This window comes from Ictidomys tridecemlineatus, chromosome 5 (assembly GCF_052094955.1).
Source record: "Ictidomys tridecemlineatus isolate mIctTri1 chromosome 5, mIctTri1.hap1, whole genome shotgun sequence".
NCBI lineage: Eukaryota > Metazoa > Chordata > Mammalia > Rodentia > Sciuridae > Ictidomys > Ictidomys tridecemlineatus.
This window is the reverse complement of record NC_135481.1, coordinates 135,337,801-135,361,300: the sequence shown is the minus strand read 5'-3', so window position 1 is coordinate 135,361,300 and position 23,500 is coordinate 135,337,801. Positions and strand designations below refer to the sequence as shown.

At 40.6% G+C, this 23,500-nt stretch overlaps 1 protein-coding gene across 4 annotated transcripts in view; it reads right to left on the bottom strand.

Annotated features, from left to right (window-relative positions):
• The window catches only part of Crtc3 (CREB regulated transcription coactivator 3), a 108,795-nt gene that overhangs the window by 21,177 nt on the left and 64,118 nt on the right, over nucleotides 1–23,500 (bottom strand). Inside the window, exons 1-7 of one of the 4 annotated variants that reach the window (XM_078051147.1) lie at nucleotides 21,747–22,135; nucleotides 17,441–17,491; nucleotides 15,891–15,953; nucleotides 13,878–13,978; nucleotides 6,935–6,970; nucleotides 3,373–3,458; nucleotides 1,896–1,945 (exon numbers count right to left, since the gene is read on the bottom strand). In XM_078051147.1, the coding sequence (XP_077907273.1) occupies nucleotides 1,896–1,945; nucleotides 3,373–3,458; nucleotides 6,935–6,970; nucleotides 13,878–13,978; nucleotides 15,891–15,953; nucleotides 17,441–17,491; nucleotides 21,747–21,826 (467 nt within the window). In that variant the 5' untranslated portion in view covers nucleotides 21,827–22,135. Of the gene's footprint in view, nucleotides 1–1,895; nucleotides 1,946–3,372; nucleotides 3,459–6,934; nucleotides 6,971–13,877; nucleotides 13,979–15,890; nucleotides 15,954–17,440; nucleotides 17,503–21,746; nucleotides 22,136–23,500 lie in introns of those variants that run through there. The other 3 variants (XM_078051145.1, XM_078051146.1, XM_078051149.1) reach the window with 3 other exon arrangements.

Genomic DNA, 23,500 nt, shown 5'->3' with positions numbered 1-23,500 from the left:
AGAAGATCAACTCCCTTTATAGCTCAGCAGGCTGCTAATTACTTAATTTATATTTAACCAGCCAAAAAGAATGTCTGGGTCCCAGGTATTCAGTAGGGAGTAACCTGAAGGCACTTCTGGAAAGCTTTTTTGGGGAACAATATTTAAGGATGGCCTGAAGTTGATTTAGTTCACCCACAGACCCCCTAACATGGGTTCTTGGACCAAACCAGATCATACCAGGGTCCCATTTTCTTTTTTTCTTTTTTTTTTTAAATGACTAACTCATTTTTTTTTAAAAAGAGACAGTGAGAGAGGAGAGAGAGAGAGAATTTTAATATTTATTTTTTAGTTCTCGGCGGACACAACATCTTTGTTGGTATGTGGTGCTGAGGATCGAACCCGGGCCGCACACATGCCAGGCGAGCGCGCTACCGCTTGAGCCACATCCCCAGCTCCCAGGGTCCCATTTTCACTTCACACTGTTTTGGCCCTGGAAAGATCTGCTGTTCCTGCTGTTTACCAAGTAAACAAAGAACTCATGCATGGTAGGCAAGTGCTCTACTCCTGAGCCCCAACCCCACCCAAGACTGGCTGTTTCTGAATTGGCTTCAGTTCCAGACTGTGGAACTATATTGAGAATGCTGTGACAAAAATCCCTGCACTGATCTCTCAGTGTTCTCTCAAGACACTGCCAACCAAGTCCCAAGGGGTCTTCTCTGTAGACCCATGGCAGAGGGTTCTTCCAGTCAGCCACAGTAGCAAGAGGTGGCATCAGTCCTTCTTTGAGTGTCTGCGAATACCTGGATTTCATTAGTCTCCTTATTCTTCCTTAGTCTAAACTTCCTCAAAACCTCTTCTTTTTAAAATTTCTTTGTACTACATATATTTTTATAAATTGCCTCAATTTGGTGGGATGAGATACTGGGGATTGATCTTAGGGGTGCTTTACCACTGAGCCACATCTCCAGCCCTTTTTATATTTTGAGACAGGATCTCCCTAAGTTGCTTAGGGCCCCACTAAGTTGCTGAGGTAGCCTCAAACTTGTGATTCTCCTTCCTCAGCCTCCTGAGTCTCTGGTATTATGGGTGTGGGCCATCAAGTCCAGCACTGCCTCATACTTTTTAGAGAGTAAAGTTGTATACTATGAAATTAATTAATTAATAGTTTCATGAAAGTCTTTTTTTCATATGGCAAATCTTCCCATTTATTCATTCTCCATTTGTTTCTTCAAAATTATGGTATTTATGTACCATAAAATTTACTGTCTTACCCAATTTTAAGGGCACAGGTCAGTGGCATTAAGTACATTCACAGAACTCTCTAATCAACTTCTATATAAACGATTTCCAGGATAACTGATGCTTTCTTTTTCTCTGGCCAATGTGTCAGTAATGCCCATGTTGGGCCATAGGCAGGAGGCTGGTGGGTTCCCTTCAGCCCTTGCCTGCTTCTGTGGCTGCCAGGCTAGTTGTATGCCTGCCCAGGGTCAGTTGTGTTATTCTCAAATATATTTAAGGCCATTTAATTGCTATTGCAGTTATAGAATTGAATTAATGTACATGCAATATGAGTATCAAAGAGATGGCTGTGTTGGGCGTGGTGGTACATGCTTGTAATCCCAGCAGCAGGAGGATCTCAAATTCAAAGCCAGCCTTGGCAAAAGCGAGGTGCTAAGAAACTCAGTGAAACCTTGTCTCAGAGTAAAATACAAAATAGGGCTGGGAATGTGGCTCAGAGGTCAAATGTCCCTGAGTTCAATCGCCGGTACCAAAAAAAAAAAAAAAAAAAAGGCTGTTTTTATGAAAATGCAGTTGACTTTCAATTTACACATAGCCATAAGTTTCAGAGTTCTGTGACAAAGCAGTAAGACTTTCCTCTTAGGAAAACCTTCAGCAGAATGAACATTACTTACTTGCCACCTCCAACATCACAGGATCGAGGACGCCCTGACAGGGACTGAATCTGGGAAGAGACAAAGAAAACTGGGCTCACTTACCGCAACGCTGAATTCAAATTTTTGAAAAGTATCTTCGTGGGGATCTTGGGACTCCAGTCAGCACAGCTGAGAGCAGTGCTCATCAACAGCAGCCTCACAGAGCACCCATTTGGGTTCTGAAGAGGCTTTTAAAATTCTTCAGCTTCCAGACACAAGGGAGATATAACAGTAATATATTCTCTTACTTTGATGCTTTATTAGTGTATCTTCTAGATGAATATTATTTCCTTCAAAAAAGCCAATATTTTATATATAGAGCTTTTAAGTAAACATTTTTTTCCCAATTGACTTGAGGATAAGGAAATAGAAAAGCAAAATATGGTAAAGAAAGATGAAATGAATGTCAAAATAAAAAAATAATTCAATTAGATAAACTCTGGGGGGCGGGAGTGAGTACTATAAATCCATAAGAACTGAAAAAGATGAGCATCTCTTCTCAGAGACAGCAGCCCCTGGTCCTCAGGGGGAAAGCCTATGCTTGCTTGGCTAGAGAAGTCAAAACCATCCTCTGATAAAAGCCTCCAAAACCACTTGACCAAAAATCTACCATACAACTGCTTCTCCTATGCTTAAATATGTAAATTTTAAATCATAGCTTTTTATCCCCCCAAAGGTTAACATCAAATACACCTTGACTTTATTAAAAATTCATTAAGCCTACTCTAATGCTAGCAGAGACTTTGGTATGGTTGGTGGAAGAAAACGAAGCTAGACCAAAGGGATCCTAACAGGTTAAGTACAGAGACAGTATAAGTGATTACAACAGAGCATCGTTAAGGGGTAGAATAGATGAACTTTTCTTTCAAAATCAAGACAGCTTCCTTACAGGAAGGAAGGTCAAATCAAGTACTGTGGGGCCTCCCTTTCGCCCACAGTGAGTGAACAGGGTGGAGGTCAGCTAGCACAATTTTAGACACAAATGCTAAAAGGCTCATCAAAATCACAGTAAAACAGATGACTCATTTACTGGCTCCTGGAGAATACAAGTCAAAGGCCCTTGATTTTAAAAAGAATTATCTACTGCAACAATAATTCTGGACATAAGCTGGAGACCAGAAGAAGGTGATGGCTTACAAAACAGAGATCAGCTATGACTTGTTACCAGGTTTCAGAGCTTTTAACAACATGAATAAAATACATAGGGCTTAAAAGGTTTCTTTTTTTGAATGAATAAATTCCCATGAAAATCAGGAAGTCAAAGATCAGTGTACTGATTCATCAACACAAATGTGATCATTTTTACTTGAGAAATCATTCCCAACTATATTTTTCCTCTCTGTCTCCCCACTCTCTTTTTTCCACTCCTCTTGTTTCCGCCTCTGCAGGATTTTATAATACCTCTGAAGTGCAAACATCCAGTGACAACAAGCATAGTTAAGTACTGTTCACCCACCTCCTTGGTCTCCCATAGTTGTTTTGGCAGTGGCTTTGGAACATTTAACAGATTTTCTTCTTTCAATGGGCCAGGGAAAGATGCCACTAAAAGGGGGGAAAGAAAATTCATTGCATTAGAGGGCAGCCATCCTATCTTTGGATAAACAAATTATCTTTGTAAAAACATGATTTATTTAAAAAATATTTATTGACTGTTTACAAGGGAAAGTGCTTTCAGCATCACTGTGGGGTTGCATAGATAGTAAGCAGACATGGATTCAACTGTAAGGAATTTGTAACCTAGCCCACAGGAGGTCAACACATAAATAACACCGCTGAGAGAAGAAATCAGGGGATGCCCAGGAGAATCACTGGTACAGTGCTGCTGCCTTACAGGAAAGAATGAATCCAGGGAGGCTCTGGAGATAAATGCTCTGGGCAGCCCTTTAAAGACCCCGGGAAGACATTCCAAGGAGGAAAAATTAAGAAAAAGGCCTAAGGAGAGAGAAAATTATGGGCAACGATATCATTGAGTAGTTCTTATCATGTGGAACATAGGCTAGGTAAAAGAGTAGTTGGAAATAAAATGTAAAAGATTAAGACTTGGTAGGGAATGGCCATGCAGGCTTGGAAAGAGTGGTAAGAAGAGGCACACAATAATCTAGGGAAGAATGAGACGGAAAATAGAAAGAGCATGTGGAAGCCATGATGGCAATGAAAGTGCTTGGTAATGGGCTAGGACAGGGAATAAAGAGGAATTAGTAACCCAGCAGATTTGAGGATGGTCAGCTGAGGAGTCCTAGAGGCCTCAAAAGCTCTGAAACAACCTGGCTGTGTGTGAGGGGCCCATACCAGGGCCTTCTGCTTTAACACTATCAGTCATTCTAGGTAAAAAAGAATGCTGATCCAAAAAACAAATGAAAGATTTCTGTTCTCAAAGACGGGCCAGAGTACGAGGGCTGACCCTGAGGAAACACAGGATCTGATATTAGGAGGGGAATCAATATCAGATGCTGGTTGACTGTTCAGAATGAGGAATGCTGTTACGTTCTGGTGACCATGTAGCTCCACTGTGACTGTCAGGACTGTCTAGTCCTAACCCCACACAGCATGGATAATGGACCCCAGAAAGAAGTCACTTAAAACAGGAATCAGACTGTAAACCCAGCAACTTGGGAGGCTGAGATAAGAGGATTGCAAATTCAAGGCCAGCCTCAGCAATTTAGCAAGGCCCCAGCAACTTATTGAGGCCCGTCTCAAAAAATAAAGAGGGCTGGCAATGTTGTTCAATGGTTAAGCACTCCTGGGTTTAATCCCCAGTGCCTAAAACAAAACAAACTAAGGGCCAAAATTTCAAAGTAATTTTGAGAAAAGGGTTTAAAATACTTTAAAATAAGTTTATTTCTATTTAATGAAACTTAGGATATAATTACAATCACGAATTCCTAGAATTAAGTATGGATAGAGTGTATAATTCCTCTGATAGCACCGCAAGGGAATGATACAATGATCTTCATAGTTAATCTTACCAGTATCATCAGAACAATGTCATTTCTGCAAAAATAGCTCACACTTTATCAGTGTTCCCAGGTGTCTCTCAATCTTGATATTCAAATACCCCTCTCCCTCTCTTTTTAAATGGTGCTAGGGATTGACAGCCTGTGATGTACGTGCTCACTCTACAATTTAAGCTGCATCCTCAGACCAAATTACTCTTATGAAGGGCTTATTTTGTCAACATCCTTGTGGATTCTAGTCTAATCATTAATATAAACTGCTTCAGAAACTTCACAAGGACAGGGCCGGATCTATGTTTCACTGGCTGTGGGGAGAAACTTAAAATAGTGTTTGGGAAATTTGGATCCTAAAACTATCTGCCCACAAACTGGAGGACAAGAATAACAGGTCTTGAGAGCCTTTCTAAACCAGGACAATAAGGAGATCAAGAAGAAAAAAGTGATCTGGGCATGGTGACACAGGCCTATAATCCCAGCAATTTGGGAAGCAGAGGCAGGAGGATTGTAAATTCAAGGCCAGCTTCAGCAATTTAATAAGTTCCTATCTTAAAAAATAAAAAGGGCTGGGGATGTAATTTAGTAGTATAGCAGCACCCCTGGGTTCAATCCCCATACAGACAAAAGGGGGTGGGGGAAAGGGAGGGAGAAAGTGCTCTCATAGGTGTCGGACACTAGGAGAAGTCCTAAGGGCTGAGTCAGACTCAAGGCTACCAGAGAGATAACAGGGATTGTTTTCTGTGAGAAGCTCATTATTTTTTATTTGTTTTCCACTTTTTTTTTTTTTTTTTTGGTGGTGCTAGAGATTAAACTCAGGGCCTTATGCATGTGAGGCAAGCACTCTACCAGCTGAGCTATATCCCTAGCCCTCATTTGTTTTTCCTCCAAAATTTGATGGGAATTCTTCAAAGAATCCACGGGATGTGTGTGTGTGTGTGTGTGTGTGTGTGTGTGTGCACCCGTGCGCGCTTGTGCCTGCATGCAAACAACCTTGAAGGCATTTCTTCATTTCTATCCTAATGGATTAGATGCTTATTGATGTTTTCATGCTTTCATTTAATGCCTGAAACAGCTTGTTCAGAAAAGGAGTTTGCAGGATGATGAGAGACAACTGTGTCTCTCAAGCAGGATTTTCCTCATTTATCATATTACCCATGAGCCTTATCTCTATGACATATAAATCTAATTTAGCTGTTCAGCTTCAGTTCATGAAAATTAAATTTCAATTTATGAAGATTTAGGGAAAAGAAAATACTGCCTGGTCCCAAATGAATAAATGAAGTGTTGGACTCTCATTTGTCCAGGGCTTTGAGTGTCATTTCAGCAGACCTCCAGGATTATTTTAATTGGCTTTATAAAGAAACTCAGTATCGCTGTGCACAGTGGGGCATGCCGATAATCCTAGTGACTCGGGAGGCTGAGGCAGGAGGATCACGAGTTCAAACACAGCCTCAGCAACTCAGTGAGGCCCTAAGCAACTCAGCAAGACCCTGTCTCTAATAAAATATAAAAAAGAGCTGGGGATACGGCTCGGTGGTTAAGCGCCCCTTGGTTCAATCTCTGGTACACCCCCGCCCCGCCCCCCCCCCCCCGCAAAAAAAAGAAGAAACTCAGTATCTTCTGCAAAATTTATCATTTCATTTTGTGATCAATTTGCATTTTCCTTGCATTTCTTATTTAAATCTGCCAATTACTGAATCATGAAGACTAAATGGGCAATGTTGAAGAGAGAGGGATACTGGAATAACTAATTATTTAACTGATGGGTTAATTCATATTTTTATGCAGTTAAGACTTTTGTTCCCCTGCACAACCTTATGACTGTGGGGACTTGGGTAACAATGAAACTTCACAACCTAATCACCTCTTTCCTTTCTTAGAGCTTTGGTCATGGATAGTCATAATTTTCTAGAAGAGCATATCAGAATAATATACAATCAGTGGTCATCAACCTTTGCAGGGGAGTCTTAAAAACATGAGTATTAATTAGTTCAACTGTTGAAAGAAGGTTATGCATATGAGGACCAGCATCCCACTCCAACACAGGTAAGTAAAACCGATTCATACCTTCCCCATGTCCATCATTCTCACCATCACAGAAACCTGGTAGGAAAGAAAAAAACACTTTTATGTGGTGCTTTAATTTTCATTTATTCATGAATTAGTAACTTTCTGATTTGCAATACAATATTTTGAAAATTCTAAAGCAGTTTTAATATATCAATGCTTGTTCAATGTGCTTTAGTGTTTATACTAAAATTAGATGTAGTTTGAGTCTAAAGTTGGTGCCTGTCTACTTTTCTTTTCCTTTAAAATTGTCTGTCTGAAATTTTCTTACTGCCTCTGTCCTGAGAGAACAACTTTTATGAAGCCTGAGAACCTCTCTTTGAATCAAAAAGAAGTCTGGCTTGAAACTCTTCCAAATGTGTAAGCTGGGGGAGGGTACGTTATTTCTAAGAGACCATGTCACTGTCTTAGACTTAATATGGGTGTTTATAGGAACAAAGTGGAAGCTCCATGCTGGATGTTGTTAATATATATTTCTTACACAGTCAAGTTAATTTTTTAAAAAAATGTACCTGGAGTCAAAGTCATTTTAAAGGGCACATGTGATAGCTATTTCCAAAGTTTTAAAAATTTGACTTGGAATAAGTTCTGGCTGAATAAAAAATATTTAATCCATGAATTATCTAGTGGAGCCTAAGGGCCAGGGCAACACTGAGAGTCCCCAGAAGCACTAAGAGATCTTTAAATTAAGCACACAAAGACAGAATTTCTTTCCAGCCCATAGGAACAGAATCTAAGTTAGTGATTGAAAAGTTTATTTTAGTGCACAAAAGACTTTTTGGGTAAGCTTGTTAAAATGCAGGTTCTTGGTCCCAACCCTAAAAAACGTTGACTCCAAAAGTGTGAGAACTGGCTGAGGAATCTGTCTTCAATAATCATCTCTGGGGACTCTCCTGCAGAAGGTCATTGGCTCACTCTTTAGAGAGACTTGGACTAAGCTGCCACTTACTTCATCAGTAATTTAGCACCTCTAAAGAAAAGCCATGTGAACAGGAGAACCTTAAAGAGCCAAGTACAGAAAGACAAAAGATGTGGCCCTGCTGTCAGCACTGTCAAAAGGAGAGGAAGGAAAACTCTGATTCACATTTTGGCTTTTTGGGAAAGAGCAGGAAACTTGACCATTCTGATCAGTAAAATGTGACTGCCCTGGGGTGTGGTAGTGCACGCCTATAAATAATCCCAGTTACTTGGGAGGCTGAGGCAAGAGAATTTCAAGTTCAAGGCCAGTCTGGCCAACTCAGTGAGACTTTGTCTTATAATAAAAACTACAAAGAGCTGGGAGCCAGGCACAGTGGTGCACACCTGAAATCCCAGCAACTGGGAGGCTGAGGCAGGAAGAGTTCAAAGCCAGCCTCAGCAGATTAGTGAGGTACTTAGCAACTCAGCGAGATCCTGTCTCTAAATAAAGTTTAAAAAAAGTGCTGAGGATGTGGCTCAGTGGAAGCCTTTTGGGCTCAATACAAAAAAAGCGCTTTGGGGCTCAATAAAAAAAAATGTAGTTATCCTACTAAGAATTTAAAACTAAGTTCTATATAGTAAATTAGTATGGTATGTGGAATAATATCATATTCAAAATACCGATTAAGACTGACTTGTCCTTGAAACATGAAGACGTAACTGAGAGCTACCACGTAAAACTGCCAGAGAGGCCATCAGATTCCCCACATGACATCCCATTAGTGCCACCCTCTCTATCAGACTGGGGCAGAAGGAAGGCTTCATGTCTGAGTTAGGCATTGAGGGACATTGAGGAAGATGATAATAACAGCCATCATTATTGTGCACTTATGATGGGTCAGGCACTTCTCAAAGATGAGTTCCTATAATCCTAGCAGGAACTCTTTGAGATAGGCGCTATTATCATGTCCGAGACCACACTGCTGGTTCTAGGACCAGGACCCCCCTGCAAAGGTTGATGACTGCTGATTGTTATTATTCTTCTGATAAGCTCTTCTAGAAAATTATGAGTATCCATGACCATGTCCCAAGACAATTTGTTGATCCAGAAGGATTTAGACAGTTGGAAGTAAAGTTGATTATGAAATGGAGACAGGAGGAGGAGTGGGGAAGGAGTATGGAGAAGAGGGAGGAAGGGAAGAGGAAGATGTGTATGTAGGGCAGGGCAGAGGATGGGGAAGCCTGGCTGCAGCTCAAGAGGGAAGGAATGGGAGATAAGGCTGGAGTGAAGGGTCTGCCAGTAATTGGACATGAGTTGGGGAATAAGAGGTTTTAGACACTCCTCTTGCAGAAGAATATGAGACCGACTGAAAAGAGAAAGCCTCAAGGCAGGGAAACCTGGCAGGAAACCAATATAATAGATACAAAGTGGGGTACTGGCAGTGAGTACAGAAAATAAGAAGAAGGCTTGAGATTCATTACAGGGATAGAATGATCAGAATTTGGCTATTGTATGGGTGCAAGGGGAAGGAGAACAAGGGTCATTAAATATAACTCTTAAGTGTTATCTTAAATGACTAGAGGATGAGGATGATGATAACTGATATGTTAGCACCAAGTTAGCATAAGCAAAATGTCCAAGGATGGATTCTTCCCACCAAATAAAAAATATCAGAAGTTATAATTATAAATTAAGGGTTAAAAATTTAAAAAAGGAACCAGTTGTGACTGAGTATCTGAAAACAGAGGGAATTAATTCACTTCAGTCCCACAGGGCATGGGACAGCAATGACTGAGGCTGTATCTGTGTTCCAGGAATCCTCTGTGTTCCAGGGGCCTCAGAGAGCTGACCTAAGTGCATCTGAGATCACGTTCCTTCTGCACATTCCCATGCCTGGCAAGTCTAATATAACTCCTCACATGGTCTTGATTTGAGGTACAAGAGAAGTCAAAAGGCGGATCTCTTAATCAGACTGAGCTCTGGAATTTCAGCCTCCACATCCTGGGCCCTCTTGCCACCTCAATGACACTCCTTTTGCCCCTCTTCAGACCTGGGATGCTTGTGCCAGACAATCAAATGTCATTATTAGGCTTACATCTTTTAGGGTTATTTAAAACCTTCTTCTTAACTCTGCAGTCAAAGTTTATTGCCAGTTGAAAGGTCACTGAGGTACAAAGAATATCAGCCCCTCTAGAGTAGGAGCAAAGGACTGTACTCCCCAAAGATGGCGATATTCAACTCCTACTGCTCTGGGTGTGAAGACAAGTCACATGCTCTTCTATGCTTGACCCTAGACTGCTCCTTGAGAGATCAAGGCCTGCTCCAGCCCCCTCCTCCATATGCTGGCCATTAGAGGAGGGGAGTCTAGGGATAGCCCCAGGTCGTGAAGCAGGGCAAGTGTCACAGAGAGCCCTAGTGCTTGCTATCTGCATGGTGTGCAAAATGGTAATTAAATTGCACATACTGCCAGGGAAATGGTCAACCCTTCTCTTTATAGATTCTGCCTACTTAAACAAGAAGACAGAAATTATAAAAATCTCATTTGATTGTATAAAAGTTTATTTCTGGCATTTACCACTGCTTATCACTGCTAATTATCATTCGAGTTAATAACCGTTACGAAAATTACTAAGCATGTATCAAACTAATGGCTTTATTTTCTGGGGACATGAACTTCACTTATGAATGTATCAGAGTTTCCTGCTCATGTAGTTAAGCCATTGTGCAGATGCTCCCTTATCATCTGCTCCCGAAAATAACAACAACAACTAAGTGGGGTCCCTCACTACACTGAGCAAAGACTCCTAGGGAAATGTCAGTTATTATTGCTCCCACCACAGAACCTAGTTCTGGGCTCCAATTATATTTTCCCATCCCCTTTTTAATTTTTACTTTATTTGGTTGGTCCTATAAAAAGAAATACCTTTTTGTAAAGCTAGTTGATATTTTTAAAATCCTAAAGGAAAGAAAATGAAAAACTTCAATGAATTACAGGGGGAAAACACATAAAACTATTTAAAATAGCTCCCACCAACAAATAGAATTCTCCAGAAATAATTCCCATCCTTGGAGACTTGAATAATATTTTAAACACACTGGCTTTCCCATGTAAACACATCCATATTTGGATGTGTTTCTGAGTTCTGCTGTACTTGCAGGGCAGCTGCAGGAGCAGGCACACAGTTTAGACATCCAAGCTGGAGAATGGCCCACCTTCCATGGTGGTCAGATATTGTGGCCCTTTTCTAACTTCTGATTTGAAAAGGTGAGATCATCAGATTCTCATGTCAACTCAGGAGCCCTGCTTCAGAATTTTCTCCCTTCCTGTCCCCCAACCCCACCTTTTGGAACTGAGAAACTAACCAGGAGTGCTCTACCAATAAGCTTCATCCCCCGTCCTTTTTTATTTTGAGACAGGGTCTTGCTAAGTTGCTGAGGTTGGCCTCGAACTTGCCTCAGCCTCCCAGGTATTTCTTTACTTCTTTTATTATTGTTCTGCCTATCTGTATTTTTTTTCATTTTTCTTATTCATATTCACATATTCTGACTTTGTGTGTATGTGTGGTATTGGGGTTTGAACCTAAGGGCATTCTATCACTAAGCTACATCCATAGCCTTTTTTATATTTTATTTAGAGACAGGGTCTCACTAAGTTGCTGAGGCTGGCCTCTAATTTGCAATCCTCCTGCAATTCAGCCTCCCGAGTCATGTGGATCTGGCCTGGCCTGACATTTCTCATCTCAGGCTAAATCATCCTTAGTATAAATACTTCCAATTCAAGTAACCACTTTCTTAAATTACTTTCTTTTCTCTTTGCATGCAAGCCTCAAAAACTCCTTAAATTACCTATGGTTCCCTTATTCTCTTGAGGCCTTCAGTCCCTTCTGAAGAAGCATAAACTTTGCTCAAAATGCAAAGGCCATGCAGATGTAGAAACACATGAGTTCCAGGGCAAAGATCTATCAAGCTGGTTTGCTCCCAGTCCAGGGACACTAAGACCTACTGTAACCACAGGTACTCCCACTGATTATAGTCTTGGCTTTTTTAGGCTTTGTTTATATATTCCCAACTACCTACCCGGAAGCTAAACTGTTCCATCTTCCCACACAACCCACTTCTATAAGTAGGGAGCAATTGACCCATATCCAATTTCAACATCTCTACCAACTTTACTCTCATATACCCATTGTCCCACCAATTCTGAAAGACCTCATACTTTACAAGAAATCATTTAAGCAAGTGAAGTCTTTTCTAAATTGTACCAAGGGAACAAACATAGCAACAATTGTTATTAAAACCCATCCCTACGATATGCAAAAAATATAACCATGAATATTCTCCTTGGAAAGAACAGAGGCTATTAAGACTTTAGTCCAAAATAAAGAAAACTAGAAAAACTGGCACTTTAGTAAAAGAGTATTTATTCCCAATCCTCTTTCTCTCAGTTTGTAGATGGAATGGATAATTCAAGATAGTAGTTCTTTCTAGATTATAAGCCCTCAAAAGGTGGGTGTGGAATGTGACTGAATGAACCAGACTCATTTCAGGTGAGAGTCAAATGTCAGTGCCTAACATGTTTTAGCAAGTGCTCTGAATGTGTGAGCCATTGTGTGTTTTCTCTGACCTTCTCCATTATGAGGATTCCTCTGTGCCAGGGATGTTAGGTATTAGAAAGAACGTGACCAGCAGATGTTGCCTTTGAGAAATTTCCTCTAGGAGAGTGAAAGAAGCATGTGTATGAAAAAGCAGTCAAGTGTCCCAGGTGTTGAGTCCATCTGCAATTAATACTTCAGGATGTTAGAAAGACATGGGTAGTTGGGGGCCAACAGAGACAGGAAGGTTCCAGAAGGTTACACAGAAATGCTGACTCAAGTTGAAGCTCACAGTTGAAGTGCTGGCCAGGTGGACCAGGAACCAGTTACAAGAGGAAGAGATGGGAACAGGATGAAACAGCAGAACTCCAAGGCTGACTCGGGGAATGAGGCTGGGGAGCAGAGGGAAGAGGCAGGCAAGTGCCCAATCCTGGGGTACATGTCACTCCAGAAGAGAGATCTGGACTCTTTCTCCTAGGGGTAAGTAAGTGGCACTGCTGGCTTTCAGAAGGACAGGAACAAGAGTACGACTTGGGTTCAGATGGTCTGAGTGTGCCTTTACCCCACTCCTGGTCACTCTTGGCCTTTCTCTCCTGGACTCACTCTGGCCCAAGGGAGGTAGAATGGTGATCTGAACAGCAAAATAGGGAAAGAGGGAGCAGGTAGTGCTCAGCTCCAGTTCTGCTCCCTCTCTTCCTCCTTCCCAGGGGCAAGTTTTCCTGCACAGAGCAGCCTTCTTCTCTGCTCCTCGCTGCCCAAGTCTTGTCTGAATATTTCTCCCATAGGGGAACATCTTGCACCAGGGCTGCCAGCCACTGGAGAGTCTGCCTCATCTTTTTTTTTTTTTTAAGAGAGAGAGAGAGAGAATTTTTTAATATTTATTTTTTTTAGTTTTTTGGCGGATACAACATCTTTGTATGTGGTGTTGAGGATAGAACCCGGGCCGCACGCATGCCAGGCAAGCGTGCTACCGCTTGAGCCACATCCCCAGCCCCCGAGTCTGCCTCATCTTGAGCCTCAGTCATAAAAGGTCCAGGGATCCAGGAGAGGAAGCCATTTCCTCCAACCTGGTCTTATCAACAGAGGAGGACGCTAAGAGAACCTAACAGAAAATTGGATTGACAGGATATGAATTGGAAATAAAGAGACCAGTTAGTAAGTTATTACAAAAGTCTATGAAAAAGATAATCAGTGCCTAGAAGAAGGGCAATGCCATGAAGGAGGAGGAAGACCAAGGGCCAAGACATGCCGACAAGGGACCATTTTTCACAGAAGAAGCAAGGAAAAGATACATCCTAACTTCATCATGAACACACCCACTTCCCCTGCCATGAGCTTCTCTGAAGACCACCAAACTAGGGAAGTATGTGCTCCTCATAAGCTTTTCACTCTCAGTTCCTACAGACAGAATGAGAAAGCACAGATACTGTTAGCAGGGCCCTGCATGTCTTACCCATGTATGGGGCAGGCCAGGCTGACTGGCCCCCTCCTCCATAGGGGTCCTGGGGCTTGGTGCTCAGAGCACTCGTGTGAAGAGCAGAATCAGAATTGGTCCTAAGGAAGGGAGGAGAGAGTCTGGCTGAAATGCAGTATTCTTTGCTGAATATTACCAACAGGAAAGAAAGGCAAGAACAACAGACTTATAATCATCCAAAAAAATGAAGGGTCAGGACCTACCTGTAATGCCTTATATCAATAGCAGTCTGAGGATCACCACTCCAAAAGATTTTAATTTATACTCACATAGCCTTATACTTTGAAGCTCAGCATGGTGAACTATTTTAACAAGGCAGTTCTCACATCCATAGCTTCCCTCTAAGACCTTCCTTTTCTTCTTTGCCACTCAGAAGATGGCTATGACGTGTACAATGTGCAGCTCCACTAAGTTTTCCCTATCTGAAAATGCCCATTCCGAAGTGAAGAACCCCCCCGAAAAGGTTCTTTTAAGGTAAATGCAAGGTCAAGACTGTTTTCAAAATAACACTACAGAGTTCCTGGCCTTTCTGGTTCACCCAGTGCAGTTTTCCCAACAGCTGTGTGATATGTGAAGCCATCACAGATTGAAAGCACCAGCAGAGAAGCCTGCTGCCTTCAAGAGCTTTGTAAAAGGTATAATGATGTAACTATTCTCAGCAATTTTTTTTTTTGTTTTGGAAAATATGATTGTGTTTCTTTAAAAGAGATATATTTATATTATTTTTGAATGCATTAACAGGTATTTTTTAAATCTCTCAATTTAAATTTTAATATCAATACATATTCACATAAACAAATATTCTTTGAGAGCTTCCATATTTTTTAAGGGTATAAAGAAGTCCTAAGACAAGAAATATGGAAAATGCTGATCAATAGCAAATTTCTGAAATTCTCCTTTAGTTTATATAGAGCCTCTGTTTCAAGAGACAATTATTTATCTCACCCAAGGGTCAAATTGTCTGCCACAAAAAGTACATGTGAGACATGTCAAGTTAGTCTAAAATGGTTTTCTGTGGTCCAATCCAGGTGAGAGCCTCATGTAACCATTAAGCCATGTGGCTTCAGACAAGGGACTAGACCAACAAGAGAAGAACCCATGTAATACAAAAGGATGAGCGTGGGCTCTGGGAGCAGAGACCCAGGTTCAGCTTCCATCTCCTTTACAGATTCAAAGAAACTCAAGAGTATATCAATCAAATGCAGACAGTTGTGAAAATGTGAATATAAACTGGATATTAGATGATGTTAAAGAATTATTGTTAATTTTGTTAAATGTAATAACAGAATTTTTCTTTTCTTTTTAAGATTTCTCATTGGCCTTGTTCTGGTAAGAGATATTTGCAGGTAAAATGTTTTATCTAGCCAGTTGTGGGTGGGGTATGAAGTGGAAGGTAGAGAAGAAACGAGACTGGTGGAATGCCAATCGAGACTGAATTGAGGGATGGGCACAAGGGACCCCTTACAATATTCTCTTTTGTGTATGTTTAAAGTTTTGCAATATTAGAAGGGATTTTGCCTTTTTAAAATTCCAGTCCTTCACATATTAGCTGAGGGAACCTGGACAACTCATTTGGCCTCTTAAAGCAGAAATTTAATACTCATTCTTGCCATGTATGAAAAAAATGACCAGATAGAACATTTACTTATGGAGAAGAATCCAAAGTGATCATGACAATTGTTGATGTTACACTTACGCTTCTCATGTGTCTTTTTATTCTTTTTAATCCTCATAACCATCCCATGAGTTATAATTATCTACAGATTTCAGATAAGCCAATTGAGGCAAACCGAAGTTAATCTACTCCAGACCCCATGTTCTTACACTGTGCCCTGCACACTCAATAATGGTGAACTTTTTTTTTTGTTCTAATACTTCATCACAATAGGCATAAACACACTTGGCAGCCAGATAATATATAAAGAATACCAGAACAATCAAATTGTTGGGTCTTCTTTAAAATCTACTTCTAGTATGAAACAGCCCACGTACCTGTTAAGTGCAGATGTTAGCCTGAACCCAGGATGCTTTTCTTCTTTCCAAGGAGGTTGCTGCCTTTAAAAACCAGAACAACATAAGCATATGAGGAAAAGAAGTTTAATCCAAAGGAGCAAAAGAGAGCCTTGGATCTGGGTTTGAGAAAAGGTCTCTACACACCTAGACCCATAACCTGAGTCACTTAAAAATGCCCCAGGCCTAATTCACTTTCTCATTATTGTGAAAACAAGGCTAGACTAAATGATTTCTCAGTACCTAGAAGCTCTGATATCCAGTATAACCACCCCAAACCTACAAGAATAGGATTAGCTAGCTGAACATATAAAACATTAACAAAAGGGCAAATAAACATCTCTGAAAACCTTTTGAAACTGGCCAACTCCATGACTGAGTCCTCTTTAGGTGACATGAGGTCTTACTCTAAATGTGTAAAAATATTAATCCTTATCACATAACTTGATTATGTGTAGGGGGTGCATAAGCAATCCTGGATACAAATATTTTGCATTCCCATTTGGATGGACATGAAGAGGACTATAATTGTTATAGTCATCAAGAGAATGAAACTACTACTCTGACTAATCCTACTGCTCTGGAAAGCATAAGACACTTTATTTGTTTATTTATTTATTTTTTCTAATTTGTTATACATTAAGATACTTTTTATTGGATACATGTAAGAAAGTACCAGTTTGGAGATATGCTTTTTCTGATTTAAAACAATATGCTGTATTTATCCAACAAACTTGAATCCTAAGATTCTTAAAAAGATTCTTAAAGGTAATTAAAAACCTGCTCCAGATTGGGGCCAGCTGTTCCTGTCTTTATTTCCTTTTCCAGATTGGGACTATATATCAGTAGTAAGTGCTTGGTCAAGATTTGCTCAGAGAAAAGACCTCAACCCAGAAAGCAAATTTTTAAAAATATATATGTACATTCCAAATGCCTCCTAAATGAGCCTTGGTGACCTAAGAATGATATCATGGGGCTGGGGATGTGGCTCAGTAGTAGTGTGTTGCCTAGCATGTGTAAGGCCCTGGGTTTGATCCTCAGTACATATAAACACGCACAAAATCTGAAAATGAAGCCAAACAAACAGATGCAGAAGTCCTTTTCAGTTAATTTTTTGTACACAAGTACTCAAAGAGATCCAAAGTCAAATCACTGTGCAAATTACCATTTTAGGAGTTTTTTTTATCCCTTTTAGTTGCTTATGAAGACACCTGAGAAAAGGCATTTATTTTTCCATGTCTCAAATAGAAGAATATCCAGACTGAGTATTCTGTTGGCAAATATATCCCAAATGTGTTTTTATTTGATTTTTAAGTAGGAAGATCTAGATTTACTTAATTTTTCACTTTATACTTTCATACAAGCCCATGATTATACATCAAAAGACTTAAGTTTTATAAGAGAAAACCAGACTCTCTTTTATACTAAAAGCTTTCCAAAACAACATTCAAGGTGAACGAAATAAAGTAAAAACATTTTAAAAATAACATCTGTATATCTTTTAAAATATCTTTTAAATGTAGCTTGCTTACCTTGGCCAACTCTCATCCAGGGGCTGTGAAGAGTAATTGGCTCCAAAAGTACTACCATCAAAGTAGAATTTTTAATAAAGGAAAAATAATGGAAAGTTGAAGCAAAATTAAGAAGCTGAAATTGTGAAGAGCTAAAAACTGTGTCTTTTGCTCTTCATCTCTACACCTGACAGTTCTTTCTTTATGCCTTCTCTTATCAACTTCCTCTAAGACAGTCTATTCTTTTATCTTCTAACCAGTGTTTTCTTTGCATGATTCATTTGAGGCATTTCTTATTTTTAGGCATGCCCAGCATCTTCTGTTTTCAAGAACAACCTCCATACCCACCCCAAACCCAGTTAGGCTGCCATTCTGTGCAGGCCTCCCCATTCCATGGATGGACCCAGTCAAGGCACTTCATCTCCCTGGAAACAACAACTGGTTCAAGGATGGGCTTATGACACAAGCAGGACCAAGGAAGAATGCTTTTTTGAGGGGGTGGTACTGGGGATTGAACTCAAGGGTGCTTAACCACCATTAAGCCACATCCCCAGCCCTTTTATATATTTTATTTAGAGACAGGGTCTCACTGAGAGTTGCTTAGGGCCTGGTTAAATTGCTGAGGCTGACTTTGAACTCCTAATCCTTCTGCCTCAGCCTCTTGAGCTGCTGGGATTACAAACATAGGCCACCCACCTAGCTGGAAGAATGCTTCTGAAGGGGGAGAAAGGAGTGCCACCAGTTTAGGTGGCAAACCCCCAGGCTATTTGAGTCTGACAGCTCTCCTTGGAGAAAGCCTGCCAGTGCATGAAGTCAACACAGGGGTAGCACCACAGAACTACAGAACCCTGGATCTAGCTCTTGAGTTTCTAGTGACAAGCCAATAAACCTCCTTCTTCCAAGTTAAGATGAGTTCATGATACTTATAACCAAAGACAGGTGCATTAGACTTATCGAGATACTTTCATAAATTCTGTTTTGCTCCTTGGGTATAGCATGCCTTAGAACATGTTCCAGATAGAGTAAAGAAATGGGATGCTGCACTGTACACACCAAGTATAGTAGAGCTATCTGCATTTAGTTAATTGTACCCAAGGGATTGTCTTAGGGCATTTTAAATCATATTGTTCTCTTGCATTGAAAACCTTTGATGATTCTCTTCCACCTGAAAGGCAAAATCAAATTTTCGATTGGTAATTGGGACGCTCCACAATTTGGCTACACAGTACTTGTTTGCTCTTACCTCCAGCTGTCTGGGTTCCACAAATATATCCTGTCCTTCCTGCCTCTTTGCCTTTGCTAATCCATTTCCCTTTCCTCTGCTCCCATGTGGAACACAGCCTCCTCAAAGGCCTGGCTCTCCTCCTTGTCACCCTCACCAAAATCAAGTCAATTCTTTTTGTCTGTTTTATCACTGATTGGATAAAATGCACCAATAATGCTTTTGATCCCAAACCACATCCCCAGCCCTTTTTTAATTTTTATTTTGAGACAGGGTTTCACTAAGTTGCTTAGGGCCTTGCTAAATTGCTGAGGCTGGATTTGAACTTGCAATCCTCCAGTGTTGGCCTCCCAGACCGCTAGGATTACAGGGGTGTGCCACTATACCTGGCTCCAAACTCTTCTTCTTCTTCTTCTTCTCTTTTTAAATATATATTTTTAGTAGTTGATGGACCTTTATTTTTATTCATTTATTTATATGTGGTGCTGAGAATTGAACCCAGTGCCTGACACATGCCAGGCAAATGTCTACCACTGAGCCACAACCTCAGCCCTCCAAATACTCATTTCTTTTTTAAAAAATATTTGTTTTTAATTTTAGATGGACACAATATCTTTATTTTATTTTTTTTTTCATATTTATTCTTAAGCTTTAGGTGGATACAGTATCTTTATTTTACATTTATGTGGTGCTGAGGATCAAACCCAGTGCCTTATGCATGCTAGGTGAGTACTTTACCACTGGGCCACAACCCCAGCCCTATCTTTATTTTATTTTTTATGTGGTGCTGAGGATTGAACCCAGTGCCTCATGCATGCTAGGCAAGCACTCTACCACTGAGCCACAACCCCAGCCCCCAAACCCTTATTTCTTAAGGTAGAAATAATAAAGAAGATACAAGTGCATTAAGACATCAGAAATGTGAAAATGGACACAATAAGGGTGTGCCAGGCCTATGCTGAATTTGTCCTTCAACTTAATTGTAACCATCCTGGGAAGGAGATGACTGTATCTCCTTTTTACAGTTAAACAAACTGAGGCTTAGTCCTAAAAATGCTGAGCAATCCAAGGCAGCAAGCACAGCAGATGAGGGGTCAAATGTACAGCTCACTGGCTCCAGAGTTCAAGAGCTCTTCACAAAGTCACACAGTAAAGACTGAACCAAGTGCCCAGAAAATAAACCATATATACTTGGAAGGTTCTGGGAAGAAGGACAGGTGCTAGAAAAGAAATTATCACTGGCTTGGACTCAGCGGGGAATGGGAGTCTTAATGGAGAAGGTACCTGTTGTGTATGCCTAGGCTGGGCATCTCAAGTGAATACAGAATCTGGAATTAGAAAGATATGGGTAATAATGAGTTCTTAATGATTTAGCATAAAACATTCCCTTTGCCAAGAGAAGCATTAAATTGCAGTTTCCTCTTCTAGGTATTCATTTTCTTTGTCATGTCTCATCATCTTCTTTCTTAATCTGACCCTGAGCTAATATAATAAAACAGATATTTTCAAGAAGGGCAGTTCTTCAACTTTTGCTATTAGGCTTAATGTATGTGAAGTAAAGGTTAGAGCAGATCACAGGAGGAAACAGAAGAGGAAAAAGTGATAAAGAAATCCAGGGCTAGGGTTGTGGCTCAATGGTAGAGTGCTTGCCTAGCATGCACAAGGCACCAGGTTCGATCCTCAGCATCACATAAATATAAAGTAAAGATATGTGTCCACCTAAAGCTTAGGAATAAATATTAAAAAAAAAATCCAAAGGCCCTGTGAGACAATGAGCACATCTGGCAAGGCCATTAGGGAGTCTCACAACCTGTGTTTAGTTGCTTTTTCTTTTCTGTAGGATTTGATGAATCTGCCCAGAAAAACTTAATTCCATGAAGCAGATGTTTACCATTTTCCTTACTACACTACCATCCTTAAAACCATTAAGTCTGATTACACAGTATTGAGAATTCAAATTAGAATGTAGTGGCATAATTATAATGATCCAATATTGGTTATTTCAATGTTAAGCTATTAGTTAGCATTTCAACCTTCCTGATATCTATTAACAACATGAAAATGTATTAAATTCCTGACATTCACATGATTAAGATGAGGTATCAAAAGTTAAAAGATGTAGCTGGGCACAGTGGTACATGCCTGTAATCCCAGTGGCTTAGGAGGCTGAGGCAGGAGGATCAAAAGTTCAAAGCCAGACTTGGCAAAAGCAAGGCACTACACAATTCAGTGAGATCCTTCTCTCAATAAAATACGAAACAGGGCTGGGGATGTGGCTCAGTGGCCTAGTGCTCCTGAGTTCATTCATCCCCAGTACCCATGCCCCCTGCCAAAAAAAAAAAAAAGTTTAAAAGATGTGACCTCTGAGCTCTATTATTTCTTACTGTCTTATTTATTTTGGTAGGTATTTTTAAAGCCCAAGTGTGGGTATCAAGAGAATCACTAAAATTACAAGCTTACAGTTAAACTCAACAAAAATAAAACTTAGAAAATATGGGGACTAATGAGCTCTTAATGATTTACCATTATTTGTAAACTTAAATTTGTTTTTAATTCAACAAGCAACTTTGGAGGGCTTGCTAGTTGCTGGCATACAAACATAAGAGAAGCACAAGATACAGAGTGATATTTTGTTCTTTCTGGGGATAGAACACAGGGTCTTGTACATGTTAGGCAAGCACTCTACCATTGAGCCACCCTTGAGCCTCCCTGCTAGCCTCCAGGATATGATTTTTTGTTTGTTTGTTTTGTTTTTTGGTGCCAGAGATTGAACCCAAGGGTACTTAACCACTGAGCCATAGTCCCAGTCTTTTTTTTTTTTTTTTAATTTTTAAGACAGGGTTTCACTAAGTTGCTTGCACTAAGTTGATGAGGCTGGTCTTGGATTTGTGATCCTCCTGCCCAGCCTCTTGAGTCACTGGGATTATAGGAATGTGCCACCATGCTTGGCTAGGGTTTTTAAGAAGTCACATTGGCTCCTTCTTTAGTACCTCCTTCAGCAGTTAAGCTTAGTTAGCTAGTTAAGTCTTAAAAAGTAAGCAAGGAAGAGGTGGGTGCAATGGACAGAAATAGAAATTGAGTCTAAAAAAATGTCCCCATACCTACCATGAACCTTTTATCTTCCCCTCCTTGGCTCTTCTTCCTCTGCCTTCCAACAGATGTTCCCTGAGGTCCTGCAGCTTCATTCTATAATGACTGGCATTACTTTCCAGGGACAGGATGGGAAGAAGGGACTCAGAATCACAGGGTACCAAGTAGTGTGGGAGCAGGGGGAAGCTAAAGCCTCTGACCAGTGCCCCCTTGGGTGGAGAAGCCTACCTTCACTGTATCCTTACCTTGGGACCCTCAAATCCATGCCTCTAGCTCCCAGAAGTTCTTGTAAACCACAAGTCCCTATTTCCAACTGCCTACTTGGTTTCTATTCCAAAATCACACTGGAGGCTGTAATCCCAGCAACTCAAGAACCTGAGGCAGGAGGATCACAAATTCGAGGTCAGCCTCAACAATTTACCGAGGCCCTAAGCAATTTAGCAAGACCCTGTTTCAAAATTAAAAATAAAAAGGGCTGGGGAGGGCTGGGGTTGTGGCTTAGTGGTAGAGTTCTTGTCTAGCACATGTGAGGCCCTGGGTTCGATCCTCAGCACCACATAAAAATGAAGTAAAGATATTGTGTTTTGGGGCTGGAGATGTGGATCAAGCGGTAGCGCACTCGCCTGGCATGAGTGCAGCCCAGGTTCAATCCTCAGTACCACATACAAATAAAGATGTTATGTCCGCCGAAAACTAAAAAATAAATATTAAAAAATTTTCTCTCTCTCTCTCTCTGTTTAAAAAAAATGATATTGTGTTCACCTACATCTATATATATATATATATATATATATTTTTTTTTTTTTTTAAAAGGGCTGGGTTCAATCCTTAGTACAAAAAAAAAGTATATCAGACACCACACATGCCACCTAAAATTCAAACAATTGCTACTCACCCTCTCCCACCCGCCATCTGCCCTTCTTCTTGTGCCATCTTATTCAATGAGGGGCCATCCATTCAATTGCTCAAGCTGGGATCTCAGAATCACTAGTCTCTCCTCCCTGTGGTCAGTTGAAGAAAATCCTTCTAAAGTTCAATCCATGGACAAGGAGACCCAACTCCTCACAACAAGAGAGTATTAAAGGAAACAGCTCTCATTCCCTCTTCCCCAGAAGGGGGAATAGCTCTTCTTTTTGTTGATAAGAGAGGCTCTGTTGGCCATTTACCAATAGTGGGCGGAGTCACTGAGCCACAGAATCTCAAAACAAGTTCCACCCTGTCTTTTTTGTGTGTGTGTGTGCTGCCAGACTAGTCAGGCTGCCAAGGCCTGGGTTCTTCTCTTGGCTTCTGGTCTCCATTTGGTAATTGCACCTGGGGCAGACTTAGAACAGCCTTCTGGAGGTCAGCCATTATCTCTTCTATCCTCTTAAACTCTGTTCTCCTAGGGACACACTTCGTGGCTGAGGCCTGTGACCTTCCATGCAACTGGCAAGGTCAGTGGACTTGGAATCTGCTTAAGAGAACCCACCAACCAAGGCAAATTCCAGAGTCACACTTAATATATAAAACTGGTCACAATTTTTTCCTTCCTAATTTCTCAGCCATGTCTTTACTGTTACCCTACATCCTCTTGTCCCTTAACTTCTAACTATGTCCCTCTTGAATACAACTTAAAGTCAATTTAAAAAAAATTTTTTTTTAGTTGTCTGTGTCTTTTTTTTTTTAATTTATCTGGGTGCTGAGAATCAAACCCAGTGCCTCGCACATGCTAGGCAAGCACTTTATCACTGAGCTCCAACTCCAGCCCTTTAAAGTCAATTTTAAAGGAG